General features: G+C 47.6%; 1 protein-coding gene across 1 annotated transcript in view; it reads right to left on the bottom strand.

The window, feature by feature from the left end:
• LOC128705400 (nephrin) overlaps positions 1-16267 on the bottom strand; it is a 505892-nt gene extending 489625 nt beyond the window's left edge. The window contains exon 1 of the mRNA XM_070100632.1: positions 16138-16267. Coding sequence (XP_069956733.1) covers positions 16138-16226 — 89 coding nt within the window. The 5' untranslated portion in view covers positions 16227-16267. The remainder of the gene's footprint in view (positions 1-16137) is intronic.
• Positions 16268-20267: the final 4000 nt, after the last annotated feature.

The following is a 20267-nucleotide window of genomic DNA, read 5'->3' as shown; positions in this document are numbered from 1 at the left end:
CCCACCTTATTAACCATACACTCCACCCACCTGATCAACCATACACTCCACCCACCTGATCAACCGTACACTCCACCCAGCTGATCAACCGTACACTCCACCCAGCTGATCAACCGTACACTCCACCCAGCTGATCAACCGTACACTCCACCCACCTGATCAACCATACACTTCACCCACTTGATCAACCATACACTCCACCCACCTGATCAACCATACACTCCACCCACCTGATCAACCATACACTCCACCCACCTGATCAACCATACACTCCACCCACCGGATAAATCATACACTCCACTCACTTGATCAACCGTACACTCCACCCACCTGATCAACCATACACTCCACCCACCTGATCAACCGTACACTCCACCCACCTGATAAACCGTACACTCCACCCACCTGACCAACAATATACTCCACCCACCTGATCAACCGTACACTCCACCCACCTGATCAACAATATACTCCACCCACCTGATCAACCGTACACTCCACCCACCTGATCAACAATATACTCCACCCACCTGATCAACCGTACACTCCACCCAGCTGATCAACCGTACACTCCACCCACCTGTTCAACCATACACTCCACCCATCTGATCAACCATACACTCCACCCACCTGATCAACCATACACTCCACCCACCTGATCAACCATACACTCCACCCACCTGGTCAACCATACACTCCACCCACCTGATCAACCATACACTCCACCCACCTGATCAACCATACACTCCACCCACCTGATCAACCATTCACTCCACCCACTTGATCAACCATACACTCCACCCACCTGATCAACCATTCACTCCACCCACCTGATCAACCATACACTCCACCCACCTGATCAACCGTACACTCCACCCACCTGATCAACCATACACTCCACCCACCTGATCAACCATACACTCCACCCACCTGATCAACCATACACTCCACGGACCTGATCAACAGTGCACTCCACCCACCTGATCAATCATACACTCCACCCACCTGATGAACCATACACTCCACCCACCTGATCAACCATACACTCCACGGACCTGATCAACCGTACACTCCACCCACCTGATCAACCATACACTCCACGGACCTGATCAACCGTACACTCCACCCACCTGATCAACCATACACTCCACGGACCTGATCAACCGTACACTCCACCCACCTGATCAACCATACACTCCACCCACCTGATCAACCATACACTCCACCCACCTGATCAACCATACACTCCACCCACCTGATCAACCGTACACTCCACCCACCTGATCAACCATACACTCCACCCACCTGATCAACCGTACACTCCACCCACCTGATCAACCATACACTCCACCCACCTGATTAACCATACACTCCACCCACCTGATCAACCATACACTCCACCCACCTGATCAACCATACACTCCCCTCACCTGATCAACCATTCACTCCACCCACTTGATCAACCATACACTCCACCCACCTCATCAACCATTCACTCCACCCACCTGATCAACCATACACTCCACCCACCTGATCAACCGTACACTCCACCCACCTGATCAACCATACACTCCACCCACCTGATCAACCATACACTCCACCCACCTGATCAACCATACACTCCACGGACCTGATCAACCGTGCACTCCACCCACCTGATCAACCATACACTCCACCCACCTGATCAACCATACACTCCACCCACCTGATCAACCATACACTCCACGGACCTGATCAACCGTACACTCCACCCACCTGATCAACCATACACTCCACGGACCTGATCAACCGTACACTCCACCCACCTGATCAACCATACACTCCACCCACCTGATCAACCATACACTCCACGGACCTGATCAACCGTACACTCCACCCACCTGATCAACCATACACTCCACCCACCTGATCAACCATACACTCCACCCACCTGATCAACCATACACTCCACCCACCTGATCAACCGTACACTCCACCCACCTGATCAACCATACACTCCACCCACCTGATCAACCGTACACTCCACCCACCTGATCAACCATACACTCCACCCACCTGATCAACCATACACTCCACCCACCTTATCAACCATACACTCCACCCACCTGATCAAAAATACACTCCACCCACCTGATCAACCGTACACTCCACCCAACTGAACAACCATACACTCCACCCATCTGATCAACCATACACTCCACCTACCTGATCAACAATATACTCTACCCACCTGATCAACCATACACTCCACTCACCTGATCAACCGCACACTCCACCCACCTGATCAACCATACACTTCACCCACCTGATCAACCGTACACTCCACCCACCTGATCAACAATATTCTCCACCCACCTGATCAACCGTACACTCCACCCAGCTGATCAACCGTACACTCCACCCACCTGTTCAACCATACACTCCACCCATCTGATCAACCATACACTCCACCCACCTGATCAACCATACACTCCACCCACCTGATCAACCATACACTCCACCCACCTGATCAACCATACACTCCACCCACCTGATCAAACATACACTCCACCCACCTGATCAACCATACACTCCACCCACCTGATCAACCATACACTCCACCCACTTGATCAACCATACACTCCACCCACCTGATCATCCATACACTCCACCCACCTGACCAACCATACACTCCACCCACCTGATCAACCGTACAGTCCAACCACCTGATCAACCATACACTCCACCCACCTGATCAACCATACACTCCACCCACCTGATCAACCATACACTCCACGGACCTGATCAACCGTACACTCCACCCACATGATGAACCATACACTCCACCCACCTGATCAACCATTGACTCCACGGACCTGATCAACCGTACACTCCACCCACCTGATCAACCATACACTCCACCCACCTGATCAACCATACACTCCACCCACCTGATCAACCATACACTCCACCCACCTGATCAACCGTACACTCCACCCACCTGATCAACCATACACTCCACCCACCTGATCAACAATATACTCCACCCACCTGATCAACCATACACTCCACCCACCTGATCAACCGTACACTCCACCCACCTAATCAACCATACACTCCACCCACCTGATCAACCATACACTCCACCCACCTAATCAACCATACACTCCACCCACCTGATCAACCATACACTCCACCCACCTGATCAACCATACACTCCACCCACCTGATCAACCATACACTCCACCCACCTGATCAACCATGCACTCCACCCACCTGATTAACCATACACTCCACCCACCTGATCAACAATATACTCCACCCACCTGATCAACCATACACTCCACCCACCTGATGAACCATACACTCCACCCACCTGATCAACCATACACTCCACGGACCTGATCAACCGTACACTCCACCCACCTGATGAACCATACACTCCACCCACCTGATCAACCATACACTCCACGGACCTGATCAACCGTACACTCCACCCACCTGATCAACCATACACTCCACCCACCTGATCAACCATACACTCCACGGACCTGATCAACCATACACTCCACCCACCTGATCAACCGTACACTCCACCCACCTGATCAACCATACACTCCACCCACCTGATCAACCGTACACTCCAACCACCTGATCAACCATACACTCCACCCACCTGATCAACCATACACTCCACCCACCTGATCAAAAATACACTCCACCCACCTGATCAACCGTACACTCCACCCAACTGATGAACCATACACTCCACCCATCTGATCAAAAATACACTCCACCCACCTGATCAACAATATACTCTACCCACCTGATCAACCATACACTCCACCCACCTGATCAACCGCACACTCCACCCACCTGATCAACCATACACTTCACCCACCTGATCAACCGTACACTCCACCCACCTGATCAACCATACACTCCACCCACCTGATCAACAATATACTCCACCCACCTGACCAACCATACACTCCACCCACCTGATCAACCGCACACTCCACCCACCTAATCAACCATACACTCCACCCACCTGATCAACCATACACTCCACCCACCTGATCAACCATACACTCCACCCACCTGATCAACCATACACTCCACCCACCTGATCAACCATGCACTCCACCCACCTGATTAACCATACACTCCACCCACCTGATCAACCATACACTCCACCCACCTGATCAACCGTACACTCCACCCACCTGATCAACCATACACTCCACCCACCTGATCAACCGTACACTCCACCCACCTGATCACCAATATACTCCGCCCACCTGATCAACCATACACTCCACCCACCTGATCAACAATATACTCCACCCACCTGATCAACCATACACTCCACCCACCTGATCAACCATACACTCCACCCACCTGATCAACCATACACTCCACCCACCTGATCAACCATACACTCCACCCACCGGATAAATCATACACTCCACTCACTTGATCAACCGTACACTCCACCCACCTGATCAACCATACACTCCACCCACCTGATCAACCGTACACTCCACCCACCTGATAAACCGTACACTCCACCCACCTGATCAACCGTACACTCCACCCACCTGATCAACCGTACACTCCACCCACCTGATCAACAATATACTCCACCCACCTGATCAACCGTACACTCCACCCACCTGATCAACAATATACTCTACCCACCTGATCAACCGTACACTCCACCCAGCTGATCAACCGTACACTCCACCCACCTGATCAACCGTACACTCCACCCACCTGATCAACCATACACTCCACCCACCTGATCAACCATGCACTCCACCCACCTGATTAACCATACACTCCACCCACCTGATCAACCATACACTCCACCCACCTGATCAACCGTACACTCCACCCAGCTGATCAACCGTACACTCCACCCAGCTGATCAACCGTACACTCCACCCAGCTGATCAACCGTACACTCCACCCACCTGATCAACCATACACTCCACCCACCTGATCAACCATACACTTCACCCACTTGATCAACCATACACTCCACCCACCTGATCAACCATACACTCCACCCACCTGATCAACCATACACTCCACCCACCTGATCAACCATACACTCCACCCACCGGATAAATCATACACTCCACTCACTTGATCAACCGTACACTCCACCCACCTGATCAACCATACACTCCACCCACCTGATCAACCGTACACTCCACCCACCTGATAAACCGTACACTCCACCCACCTGACCAACAATATACTCCACCCACCTGATCAACCGTACACTCCACCCACCTGATCAACAATATACTCCACCCACCTGATCAACCGTACACTCCACCCACCTGATCAACAATATACTCCGCCCACCTGATCAACCGTACACTCCACCCAGCTGATCAACCGTACACTCCACCCACCTGTTCAACCATACACTAAACCCATCTGATCAACCATACACTCCACCCACCTGATCAACCATACACTCCACCCACCTGATCAACCATACACTCCACCCACCTGGTCAACCATACACTCCACCCACCTGATCAACCATACACTCCACCCACCTGATCAACCATACACTCCACCCACCTGATCAACCATTCACTCCACCCACTTGATCAACCATACACTCCACCCACCTCATCAACCATTCACTCCACCCACCTGATCAACCATACACTCCACCCACCTGATCAACCGTACACTCCACCCACCTGATCAACCATACACTCCACCCACCTGATCAACCATACACTCCACCCACCTGATCAACCATACACTCCACGGACCTGATCAACCGTGCACTCCACCCACCTGATCAATCATACACTCCACCCACCTGATGAACCATACACTCCACCCACCTGATCAACCATACACTCCACGGACCTGATCAACCGTACACTCCACCCACCTGATCAACCATACACTCCACGGACCTGATCAACCGTACACTCCACCCACCTGATCAACCATACACTCCACGGACCTGATCAACCGTACACTCCACCCACCTGATCAACCATACACTCCACCCACCTGATCAACCATACACTCCACCCACCTGATCAACCATACACTCCACCCACCTGATCAACCGTACACTCCACCCACCTGATCAACCATACACTCCACCCACCTGATCAACCGTACACTCCACCCACCTGATCAACCATACACTCCACCCACCTGATCAACCATACACTCCACCCACCTGATCAACTATACACTCCACCCACCTGATCAACCATACACTCCCCTCACCTGATCAACCATTCACTCCACCCACTTGATCAACCATACACTCCACCCACCTCATCAACCATTCACTCCACCCACCTGATCAACCATACACTCCACCCACCTGATCAACCGTACACTCCACCCACCTGATCAACCATACACTCCACCCACCTGATCAACCATACACTCCACCCACCTGATCAACCATACACTCCACGGACCTGATCAACCGTGCACTCCACCCACCTGATCAACCATACACTCCACCCACCTGATCAACCATACACTCCACCCACCTGATCAACCATACACTCCACGGACCTGATCAACCGTACACTCCACCCACCTGATCAACCATACACTCCACGGACCTGATCAACCGTACACTCCACCCACCTGATCAACCATACACTCCACCCACCTGATCAACCATACACTCCACGGACCTGATCAACCGTACACTCCACCCACCTGATCAACCATACACTCCTCCCACCTGATCAACCATACACTCCACCCACCTGATCAACCATACACTCCACCCACCTGATCAACCGTACACTCCACCCACCTGATCAACCATACACTCCACCCACCTGATCAACCGTACACTCCACCCACCTGATCAACCATACACTCCACCCACCTGATCAACCATACACTCCACCCACCTTATCAACCATACACTCCACCCACCTGATCAAAAATACACTCCACCCACCTGATCAACCGTACACTCCACCCACCTGATCAACCATACACTCCACCCATCTGATCAACCATACACTCCACCTACCTGATCAACAATATACTCTACCCACCTGATCAACCATACACTCCACCCACCTGATCAACCGCACACTCCACCCACCTGATCAACCATACACTTCACCCACCTGATCAACCGTACACTCCACCCACCTGATCAACCACACACTCCACCCACCTGATCAACAATATACTCCACCCACCTGATCAACCATACACTCCACCCACCTGATCAACCGTACACTCCACCCACCTGATCAACCGTACACTCCACCCACCTAATCAACCATACACTCCACCCACCTGATCAACCATACACTCCACCCACCTAATCAACCATACACTCCACCCACCTGATCAACCATACACTCCACCCACGTGATCAACCATACACTCCACCCACCTGATCAACCATACACTCCACCCACCTGATCAACCATGCACTCCACCCACCTGATTAACCATACACTCCACCCACCTGATCAACAATATACTCCACCCACCTGATCAACCGTACACTCCACCCAGCTGATCAACCGTACACTTCACCCACCTGTTCAACCATACACTCCACCCATCTGATCAACCATACACTCCACCCACCTGATCAACCATACACTCCACCCACCTGATCAACCATACACTCCACCCACGTGATCAACCATACACTCCACCCACCTGATCAACCATACACTCCACCCACCTGATCAACCATGCACTCCACCCACCTGATTAACCATACACTCCACCCACCTGATCAACAATATACTCCACCCACCTGATCAACCATACACTCCACCCACCTGATCAACAATATACTCCACCCACCTGATCAACCATACGCTCCACCCACCTGATCAACCATACACTCCACCCACCTGATCAACCATACGCTCCACCCACCTGATCAACCGTACACTCCACCCACCTGATCAACCATACACTCCACCCACCTGATCAACCATGCGCTCCACCCACCTGATCAACTACACACTCCATCAGTAATTGTTATGGATATCTCTTCCTGGTAACAGGATAGGAACCAGGTGTTATGAAGGACATCAGAGTGGTAAGGAGCCAGTATACTTAGCAATAACACCCCTGTCTAAGTGGGTGTCCAATATACTTAGCAATAACACCCCTGTCTAAGTGGGTGTCCAGTATACTTAGCAATAACAGCCATAAGTGGGTGTCCAGTATACTTAGCAATACCAGCCCTGTCTAAGTGGGTGTCCAGTATACTTAGCAATACCAGCCCTGTCTAAGTGGGTGTCCAGTATAGTTAGCAATAACAGCCATAAGTGGGTGTCCAATATACTTAGGAATAACAGCCCTAATTGGGTGTCCAGTATACTTATCAATAACAGCCCTAAATGGGTGTCCAGAATACTTAGCAATAACATCCCTCAGTGGGTGTCCAGTATACTTAGCCATAACAGCTCTAAGTCGGTGTCCAGTATACTTAGCAATAACAGCCCTAAGTCGGTGTCCAGTATACTTAGCAATAACAGCCCTAAGTGGGTGTCCAGTATACTTAGCAATAACAGCCCTAAGTCGGTGTCCAGTATACTTAGCAATAACAGCCCTAAGTGGGTGTCCAGTATACTTAGCAATAACAGCCCTAAGTGGGTGTCCAGTATACTTAGCAATAACAGCTCTCAGTGGGTGTCCAGTATACTTAGCAATAACAGCCCTCAGTGGGTGTCCAGTATACTTAGCAATAACAGCCCTAAGTGGGTGTCCAGTATACTTAGCAATAACAGCCCTAAGTGGGTGTCCAGTATACTTAGCAACAACAGCCCTCAGTGGGTGTCCAGTATACTTAGCAATAATAGCCCTAAATGGGTGTCCAGTATACTTAGCAATAACAGCCCTAAATGGGTGTCCAGTATACTTAGCAACAACAACCCTCAGTGGGTGTCCAGTATACTTAGCAATAACAGCCCTAAATGGGTGTCCAGTATACTTAGCAATAACAGCCCTCAGTGGGTGTCCAGTATACTTAGCAATAACAGCCCTAAATGGGTGTCCAGTATACTTAGCAACAACAGCCCTCAGTGGGTGTCCAGTATACTTAGCAATAACAGCCCTAAATGGATGTCCAGTATACTTAGCAACAACAGCCCTCAGTGGGTGTCCAGTATACTTAGCAATAACAGCCCTAAATGGGTGTCCAGTATACTTAGCAACAACAGCCCTCAGTGGGTGTCCAGTATACTTAGCAATAACAGCCCTAAGTGGGTGTCCAGTAAGACGTGGGGTAACTGGTATCATCAAGTCTGGACAACACTGGTGACGTGACTGATTAACTGGTGTCAGTCAGCCAAGACGAGTCTCCTTTTACCAACACATCTCTTCCTCCTCCTCTTCCTCCTCCTCCTGCTTTCGTTCCTTCTCATCTTTATTTTACTCCTTATCCATCCTTCTCCAATATCATCCTCTTTCTCCCGCTCCTTCCATCATCACTTCCTCCAACTCCACCGCCAAGACGAACAACAAGGAAACCAACACCAACACCAATACCACCACTACCACCACCACTAACACCAACACTAAAACCAACACCAGCACCACCACAAATACTAACACCATCACTTCCACCAACAACACCACCATCGCGAACAACAACACTATCACCCGAACAAACACCACCAACAACACCATCAACAACAGCAACAAAAACAAGAACACGAACACTCACAAATTCGTAAAAAAAAAACACACACACAAAAGCATTTACACAATCCTTCTCCCCATCAACACCTCGGCCTCCCTCTCACCTTTCATCACTCTGGCTCTTCCGCTAAATTTTCTCTCTCCCTCACTCCCTATCTTTTTTTTCTGTCTTTCTGGGTCCAAAAACACACCTTTTCCTGGGTCGTTCCTTTATACAATAAGAAATTATTTAAAACTGAGAGAAATCCCACTTGCGTCACAATAATTACCTTTGTTTTAGACAAATCCCATTTGCGTCACAATAATTACATTTCTGCGTTATAGACAAATCCCACTTGCATCACAATTACCTTCGTGTTATAGACAAATCCCACTTGCGTCACAATAATTACATTTCTGCGTTATAGACAAATCCCACTTGCATCACAATTACCTTCGTGTTATAGACAAATCCCACTTGCGTCACAATAATTACATTTCTGCGTTATAGACAAATCCCACTTGCATCACAATTACCTTCGTGTTATAGACAAATCCCACTTGCGTCACAATAATTACATTTCTGCGTTATAGACAAATCCCACTTGCATCACAATTACCTTCGTGTTATAGACAAATCCCACTTGCGTCACAATAATTACATTTCTGCGTTATAGACAAATCCCACTTGCATCACAATTACCTTCGTGTTATAGACAAATCCCACTTGCGTCACAATAATTACCTTTTTGAGTTACACATCTCAGTAACTGAATTATAAGTTGTGTAAGGTATGAGTCAGTTAAATTAAATCGGCTTCAGTGAAATAATTGGTAAATGTCTCAACTCACCAGAAATAAGTCCTATTGTTTGACTGTATTTGGTTATCTTAAGTTAAATCTACTTAATGTTCTTTCAAGACCATTGTTGCAAGTTTGTGTACACTAAGTTTACGTATAACTTTCTTTCTTATAAGTTGCTCAGTCTTATAGCAAAGTTTGAATTGAATTTTTGGCTGTGTAAGTTCGAATTTGAGATTTTAAAAGCCGTGGAATAAATGATATGCCGCTTTTCATTCAATGATTTCTGAGTGTGGTGTCTGATTAACTTCAACCCTTCAATATGCAACATCTGAGCGGCTTCATGCTTATTGTGCTTGTGTATTTCAGGAGATTGGTCTTTTTTGGTCTCTCTGAAAGACTTGAATTAGATCTGTGCTACGTATATTTAATTTTTCCATTTTCATTGGAGAAATTTGGATATTAGTTTCTATGTGATGACTTGTGAATACTTCTGATTCCTTTTAAATCGTAAATGCTTATATATAACTGCCTTATTAATGTATGCTGCACTCTGCACTAATCCATTCGAGTGCATTGAGACTCAGGATACTGCAGTCATGGAGTGCAGGGATATCTTTCTCAGATCCCACAGTGATCGAAATACATCCAACTGTTATTCGTTTTTTTCTGTTCTGTCCACCTGTGTTGTGTCGAGACGACCCGAGGTGCATGGCCGAGCAAAATGAAGACAGTAATCCTACATGCTTAGTTCTCATATTCTCCACTAGAGCGAGTTACTGTGTAGGCCTTGTTCCTAAACATCCCTCCAGAGGTCAGGCCTCTCTCTCACTCCTCGACCAGTGACCCTTCTGTCAATATCTCCCACCAGGACTGGCTCTTACTGCCTTGTATCTATCCGCTTGTGTAACCCAAATTCTCCAAAAAATAAACATCCGTAGTTTTATATATTAAAGAATAAGGAGATGAGATTTTTTATGGTTTTCGGAATATTCTCTACAACATTCTCATTTCTTTCTAAAATTTCGGTCTGTTTCTCTAGAACACCTTATTCGATCGGCTTCAAATTTTCAACACTTGTGTAATATTTCTTGGAGATGATTCACGGTCCTACTTGTATGCCTGGATGACCTGTGTACAATGCTACACAGGTAACTCAAAAATAGGTGGAGACAGGCTCCTCTGATCCACTTCAAAATTTAGACAGTAGTGCAAAACAGCCACAAGGGAAGTGGAATGATAACTAGGTTTCTCGTGTTGCAAACAACTAACCCGCACATAAAAGAGAGAAGCTTACGACGACGTTTCGGTCCGACTTGGACCGAATACTTAAGCAGCACCAACCCAACAACACAGGAGTCACATGATTTCATCGTATACCCGTCCTCATCATAGGCAGAGGTTGTTTTGATAAGGACCTGCCTCGCATGGGCCAGTAGGCCTTCTACAGTGTTCCTCCATTCTTATGTTCTTATGACATTCCTCAGGTCACGTGCGTCACACCTCACTCTCCGCCTATATATATAATGTCTTTCTACCTCTGTATGTTAGAAGACGGGTCATCGCAAGATTGAGATCCGTGCCAGGACTACGGTCTTGGCGAACATTATACATACATCTGTATGTTAGAAGTGATCAAGGTCCCAGGACCGAAACGTTTTCTAATAAATATGTTACAGTGTTTGCTTACGTGTCTTTCTAAACCAAGATCAATTATCCAGTCTCAGCTCTTCCAAAGCTATTACGACAACCCTCTTCCTCGCCTTTCCCAAAATGCGACGCAGAACAGACTACTAACACTTAGATATCTGTAACAATACTGCCAGAATTACCGACAATATGTCAGGTAGTAGGTTGGTAGACAGCAACCACCCAGGGAAGTACTACCGTCCTGCCAGATGACTGTGAAACAAAAACCTGTAACTGTTTTGCATGATGGTAGGATTGCTGGTTTTCTTTTTCTGTCTCATAAACACGCTAAGATAACAGGGATATCTTGCTACTCCTACTTACACTTTGGTCACACTTCACAGACACGCACATGCATATATATATATATACATACATCTAGGTTTTTCTCCTTTTTCTAAATAGCTCTTGTTCTTTTTTATTTCTTCTATTGTCCATGGGGAAGTGGAAAAGAATCTTTCCTCCGTAAGCCATGCGTGTCGTATGAGGCGACTAAAATGCCGGGAGCAATGGGCTAATAACCCCTTCTCCTGTATACAATTACTAAAAAAGAGAAGAAGAAAAACTTTATAAAACTGGGTTGCTTAAATGTGCGTGGATGTAGTGCGGATGACAAGAAACAGATGATTGCTGATGTTATGAATGAAAAGAAGTTGGATGTCCTGGCCCTAAGCGAAACAAAGCTGAAGGGGGTAGGAGAGTTTCAGTGGGGGGAAATAAATGAGATTAAATCTGGAGTATCTGAGAGAGTTAGAGCAAAGGAAGGGGTAGCAGTAATGTTAAATGATCAGTTATGGAAGGAGAAAAGAGAATATGAATGTGTAAATTCAAGAATTATGTGGATTAAAGTAAAGGTTGGATGCGAGAAGTGGGTCATAATAAGCGTGTATGCACCTGGAGAAGAGAGGAATGCAGAGGAGAGAGAGAGATTTTGGGAGATGTTAAGTGAATGTATAGGAGCCTTTGAACCAAGTGAGAGAGTAATTGTGGTAGGGGACTTGAATGCTAAAGTAGGAGAAACTTTTAGAGAGGGTGTGGTAGGTAAGTTTGGGGTGCCAGGTGTAAATGATAATGGGAGCCCTTTGATTGAACTTTGTATAGAAAGGGGTTTAGTTATAGGTAATACATATTTTAAGAAAAAGAGGATAAATAAGTATACACGATATGATGTAGGGCGAAATGACAGTAGTTTGTTGGATTATGTATTGGTAGATAAAAGACTGTTGAGTAGACTTCAGGATGTACATGTTTATAGAAGGGCCACAGATATATCAGATCACTTTCTAGTTGTAGCTACACTGAGAGTAAAAGGTAGATGGGATACAAGGAGAATAGAAGCATCAGGGAAGAGAGAGGTGAAGGTTTATAAACTAAAAGAGGAGGCAGTTAGGGTAAGATATAAACAGCTATTGGAGGATAGATGGGCTAATGAGAGCATAGGCAATGGGGTCGAAGAGGTATGGGGTAGGTTTAAAAATGTAGTGTTAGAGTGTTCAGCAGAAGTTTGTGGTTACAGGAAAGTGGGTGCAGGAGGGAAGAGGAGCGATTGGTGGAATGATGATGTAAAGAGAGTAGTAAGGGAGAAAAAGTTAGCATATGAGAAGTTTTTACAAAGTAGAAGTGATGCAAGGAGGGAAGAGTATATGGAGAAAAAGAGAGAAGTTAAGAGAGTGGTGAAGCAATGTAAAAAGAGAGCAAATGAGAGAGTGGGTGAGATGTTATCAACAAATTTTGTTGAAAATAAGAAAAAGTTTTGGAGTGAGATTAACAAGTTAAGAAAGCCTAGAGAACAAATGGATTTGTCAGTTAAAAATAGGAGAGGAGAGTTATTAAATGGAGAGTTAGAGGTATTGGGAAGATGGAGGGAATATTTTGAGGAATTGTTAAATGTTGATGAAGATAGGGAAGCTGTGATTTCGTGTATAGGGCAAGGAGGAATAACATCTTGTAGGAGTGAGGAAGAGCCAGTTGTGAGTGTGGGGGAAGTTCGTGAGGCAGTAGGTAAAATGAAAGGGGGTAAGGCAGCCGGGATTGATGGGATAAAGATAGAAATGTTAAAAGCAGGTGGGGATATAGTTTTGGAGTGGTTGGTGCAATTATTTAATAAATGTATGGAAGAGGGTAAGGTACCTAGGGATTGGCAGAGAGCATGCATAGTTCCTTTGTATAAAGGCAAAGGGGACAAAAGAGAGTGCAAAAATTATAGGGGGATAAGTCTGTTGAGTGTACCTGGTAAAGTGTATGGTAGAGTTATAATTGAAAGAATTAAGAGTAAGACGGAGAATAGGATAGCAGATGAACAAGGAGGCTTTAGGAAAGGTAGGGGGTGTGTGGACCAGGTGTTTACAGTGAAACATATAAGTGAACAGTATTTAGATAAGGCTAAAGAGGTCTTTGTGGCATTTATGGATTTGGAAAAGGCGTATGACAGGGTGGATAGGGGGGCAATGAGGCAGATGTTGCAAGTGTATGGTGTAGGAGGTAGGTTACTGAAAGCAGTGAAGAGTTTTTACGAGGATAGTGAGGCTCAAGTTAGAGTATGTAGGAAAGAGGGAAATTTTTTCCCAGTAAAAGTAGGCCTTAGACAAGGATGTGTGATGTCACCGTGGTTGTTTAATATATTTATAGATGGGGTTGTAAGAGAAGTAAATGCGAGGGTCTTGGCAAGAGGCGTGGAGTTAAAAGATAAAGAATCACACACAAAGTGGGAGTTGTCACAGCTGCTCTTTGCTGATGACACTGTGCTCTTGGGAGATTCTGAAGAGAAGTTGCAGAGATTGGTGGATGAATTTGGTAGGGTGTGCAAAAGAAGAAAATTAAAGGTGAATACAGGAAAGAGTAAGGTTATGAGGATAACAAAAAGATTAGGTGATGAAAGATTGAATATCAGATTGGAGGGAGAGAGTATGGAGGAGGTGAACGTATTCAGATATTTGGGAGTGGACGTGTCAGCGGATGGGTCTATGAAAGATGAGGTGAATCATAGAATTGATGAGGGAAAAAGAGTGAGTGGTGCACTTAGGAGTCTGTGGAGACAAAGAACTTTGTCCTTGGAGGCAAAGAGGGGAATGTATGAGAGTATAGTTTTACCAACGCTCTTATATGGGTGTGAAGCGTGGGTGATGAATGTTGCAGCGAGGAGAAGGCTGGAGGCAGTGGAGATGTCGTGTCTGAGGGCAATGTGTGGTGTGAATATAATGCAGAGAATTCGTAGTTTGGAAGTTAGGAGGAGGTGCGGGATTACCAAAACTGTTGTCCAGAGGGCTGAGGAAGGGTTGTTGAGGTGGTTCGGACATGTAGAGAGAATGGAGCGAAACAGAATGACTTCAAGAGTGTATCAGTCTGTAGTGGAAGGAAGGCGGGGTAGGGGTCGGCCTAGGAAGGGTTGGAGGGAGGGGGTAAAGGAGGTTTTGTGTGCGAGGGGCTTGGACTTCCAGCAGGCATGCGTGAGCGTGTTTGATAGGAGTGAATGGAGACAAATGGTTTTTAATACTTGACGTGCTGTTGGAGTGTGAGCAAAGTAACATTTATGAAGGGATTCAGGGAAACCGGCAGGCCGGACTTGAGTCCTGGAGATGGGAAGTACAGTGCCTGCACTCTGAAGGAGGGGTGTTAATGTTGCAGTTTAAAAACTGTAGTGTAAAGCACCCTTCTGGCAAGACAGTGATGGAGTGAATGATGGTGAAAGTTTTTCTTTTTCGGGCCACCCTGCCTTGGTGGGAATCGGCCAGTGTGATAATAAAAATAAAAAAAAAATGTCAGGTAAGAGGACAAGTGCAACTAATTCCACAATACAATGTTGCATTAGCTGCGATTGCTCGGAGAGAGAGAGAGAGAGAGAGAGAGAGAGAGAGAGAAGTGTAAGGAAACCTTTGTGTTATAGACAAATCCCACTTGCGTCACAATAATTACCCTTCTGTGTTATAGACAAATTCCACTTGCGTCACAATAATTACCTTTCTGGAATGGAGCCCGGGGACTATCAACTTACCTATAGATTGGAGCACCTACGCCATCCTTATACCACAGGACGAGCACCACACGATCGTTGGCGTCCGCTGTGAGCACATCACAAGGCATCTGTGCACGGCCGCCAACCTCTGTGTGAGCCACGAACACTGGTCCAGCTGCAACCAAACAAGGAGGGAGTCTCGTTAATATAGCCCTTGTATATTGGTATGTTATTGGATTAATGCAATGATTTTTGTTTGTTTGTTTGTTTGTGTGTGTGTGTGTGTGTGTGTGTGTGTGTGTGTGTGTGTGTGTGTGTGTGTGTGTGTGTGTGTGTGTGTGTGTGTGTGAGCTTACCTGTTTGTACTTACCTTTTTGACGTTGCAAGGGTTATTTCATAGCTCCTGGCTCCGTCTCTTCGCTAGGCGCTACTAGGTCTACTGTCTGCTGCGTGAGCTTTATCATACCTCTTCTTAAAGCTATGTATGAATCCTGCCTCCATTACATCACTCTCCGGACTGTTCTACTTCCTGACAACTCTATGACTGAAGAAATACTTCCTAACATCCCTGTGACTCATCTGAATCTCCAACTTCCAACTGTGATCTCTTGTTACTGTGTCTCATCTCTGGAACATCCCGTCGCTGTCCACCTTGTCAATTTCTCTCAGTATTTTATATTTCGTTATCTCTCTAGTCTAGTCCTTCAGTGTCGTAAGGTCGATTTCCCTTAACCTGGGCTTGAAGTTCCAAACGTGCCTAATGTGGGCTGGTAGTACTTAGACGCACCTAACGTGGGCTCACGGTACCTAGACACACCTAAAGTGGGCTCAAAGTACCCAGACGCACCTGACAATTGCAGCTGACTTTTACACTGGGTGATTGTTGAAGCCGTCAAATCTCAAATTGGTAAAGTACCTGATGAAGGTCACTCGAGGCTGGAACACTGTACCAGTGAGCTGGTCACTCGAGGCTGGAACACTGTACCAGTGAGCTGGTCACTCGAGGCTGGAACACTGTACCAGTGAGCTGGTCACTCGAGGCTGGAACACTGTACCAGTGAGCTGGTCACTCGAGGCTGGAACACTGTACCAGTGAGCTGGTCACTCGAGGCTGGAACACTGTACCAGTGAGCTGGTCACTCGAGGCTGGAATACTGTACCAGTGAGCTAGTCACTCGGGGCTGGAACACTGTACCAGTGAGCTGGTCACTCGAGGCTGGAATACTGTACCAGTGAGCTGGTCACTCGAGGCTGGAACACTGTACCAGTGAGCTGGTCACTCGAGGCTGGAACACTGTACCAGTGAGTTGGTCACTCGAGGCTGGAACACTGTACCAGTGAGCTGGTCACTCGAGGCTGGAAGACTGTACCAGTAAGCTGGTCACTCGAGGCTAGAACACTGTACCAGTGAGTTGGTCACTCGAGGCTGGAACACTGTGCCAGTGAGCTGGTCACTCGAGGCTGGAATACTGTACCAGTGAGCTGGTCACTAGAGGCTGGAACACTGTACCAGTGAGCTGGTCACTCGAGGCTGGAACACTGTACCAGTGAGCTGGTCACTCGAGGCTGGAGCACTGTACCAGTGAGCTGGTCACTCGAGGCTGGAACACTATACCAGTGAGCTGGTCACTCGAGGCTGGAACACAGTACCAGTGAACTGGTCACTCGAGGCTGGAGCACTGTACCAGTGAGCTGGTCACTCGAGACTGGAACACAGTGCCAGTCAGCTGATCACTCGAGGCTGGAACACTGTACCAGTAAGCTGGTCATTCGAGGCTGGAACACTGTACCAGTGAGCTGGTCACTCGAGGCTGGAACACTGTACCAGTGAGCTGGTCACTCGAGGCTGGAACACAGTGCCAGTGAGCTGGTCACTCGATGCAGGAACACTGTACCAGTAAGCTGGTCACTCGAGGCTGGAACATTGTACCAGTGAGCTGGTCACTCGAGGCTGGAACACTGTACCAGTGAGCTGGTCACTCGAGGCTGGAACACTGTACCCTTGAGCTGGTCACTCGAGGCTGGAACACTGTACCAGTGAGCTGGTCACTCGAGGCTAGAACACTGTACCAGTGAGTTGGTCACTCGAGGCTGGAACACTGTACCAGTGAGCTGGTCACTCGAGGCTGGAACACAGTACCAGTGAGCTGGTCACTCGAGGCTGGAACACTGTACCAGTGAGCTGGTCACTCGAGGCTGGAACACAGTGCCAGTGAGCTGCTCACTCGAGGCAGGAACACTGTACCAGTGAGCTGGTCACTCGAGGCTGAAACACTGTACCAGTGAGCTTGTCACTCGAGGCTGGAACACAGTACCAGTGAGCTGGTCACTCGAGGCTGTAATACTGTACCAGTGAGCTGGTCACTCGAGGCTAGGACACTGTACCAGTGAGCTGGTCACTCGAGGCTGGAACACTGTACCAATGAGCTGGTCACTCGAGGGAGGAACACTGTACCAGTGAGCTGGTCACTCGAGGCTAGAACACTGTACCAGTGAGCTGGTCACTCGAGGCTGGAACACTGTACCAATGAGCTGGTCACTCGAGGGAGGAACACTGTACCAGTGAGCTGGTCACTCGAGGCTGGAACACTGTACCAGTGAGCTGGTCACTCGAGGCTGGAACACAGTACCAGTGAGCTGGTTACTCGAGGCTGGAACACTGTACCAGTGAGCTGGTCAATCGAGGCTGGAACACTGTACCAGAGAGCTGGTCACTCGAGGCTGGAACACTGTACCAGTGAGCTGGTCACTCGAGGCTGGAACACTGTACCAGTGAGCTGGTCTCTCGAGGCTGGAACACTGTGCCAGTGAGCTGGTCACTCGAGGGAGGAACACTGTACCAGTGAGCCGGTCACTCGAGGCTGAAACACTGTACCAGTGAGCTGGTCACTCGAGGCTGGAACACTGTACCAGTGAGCTGGTCACTCGAAGCTGAAACACTGTACCAGTGAGTTGGTCACTCGAGGCTGGAACACTGTACCAGTGAGCTGGAACACAGTACCAGTGAGCTGGTCACTCGAAGCTGGAACAGTGTTCCAGCCTCGAGTGTTGTTGCTGCTTGTAGTGCTACTGTTGTTGTGTTGCTACTGTTGTGCTGCTGCTGCTTGTGTTGCTACTGTTGCTGTGTTGCTGCTGCTTGTGTTGCTACTGTTGCTGCTTGTGTTGGTGCTGTTGCAGTAATGTTGGTGCTTGTGCTGTTCTTAGTGTTCTTGCAGCTGTTATTGTTGGTGGGGATGGTTTCGCTTATGTTTTTGTTGTTGTGTTGCTGTCACTGCTGTTATTGTTGTTGGTGGTGGTGCTGTTACTGTTGCGTCTGTTTGTACTGTTGCAGTACAGATAGTCGCGAGAGTACGAATAGTTTCAACTGTTGTTGCCTCTGCTATTGTTACTACTGTTGCTAGTACTGCTTTTTATTGCTGATGCGAGTGGTGCTGTTGGTTCTGAAGCAGCTGGCGGTTCTGGAGCAGCTGGTGGTTCTGTAGCAGCTGGTGGTTGTTCTGTAGCAGCTGGTGGTTGCTCTGTAGCAGCTGGTGGTCGTTCTGTAGCAGCTGGTGGTTGTTCTGTAGCATCTGGTGGTTCTGTAGCAGCTGGTGGTTGTTCTGTAGCAGCTGGTGGTTGTTCTGTAGCAGCTGGTGGTTCTGTAGCAGTTGGTGGTTTTGTAGCAGCTGGTGGTTCTGTAGCAGCTGGTGGTTCAGCTGCTGAAGTCGTTAGTGTCTGTGTACTGCTCCTCACGTGTGAAGCTACGTGTCTGGAATTACCCTCACTAATGACAACTTCATGGAAGGTTCTCATGAACACAGGCCGCCAGGACTGAGAAATAACCTACCATTACGATATCTGAGTTCACATATTACAAAGAGTGCTTTATACGACATCTTTCTTCCAAATCTTCAAAGACTATCATTCCTTTCAAGCGCCATTAGAACATAAAGGTTGTCAATAATGCATGACGTAAGGGGGTAGTGGTCTATAATTGAGTATAACCAAGTAGGTGGTTAGGGAAGGCTTTGGTGTTGATAAAGGTCGTGTTATACTGTTTCCAAGGAGGTGATTATAGGTTTTTGTAAGAGTGTGGAAGGTCATCTTTCATTGTTTCCAGGGACGTGAGTATAAAAGTTTTGGTGTTGAAGTATACTTGTGTGATTGTCTTATATTGAGACTGGAATATA

This window comes from Cherax quadricarinatus, chromosome 73 (genome assembly GCF_038502225.1).
Source record: "Cherax quadricarinatus isolate ZL_2023a chromosome 73, ASM3850222v1, whole genome shotgun sequence".
Classification (NCBI taxonomy): Eukaryota; Metazoa; Arthropoda; class Malacostraca; order Decapoda; family Parastacidae; genus Cherax; species Cherax quadricarinatus.
This window is presented reverse-complemented; position numbering and strand designations above follow the sequence as displayed.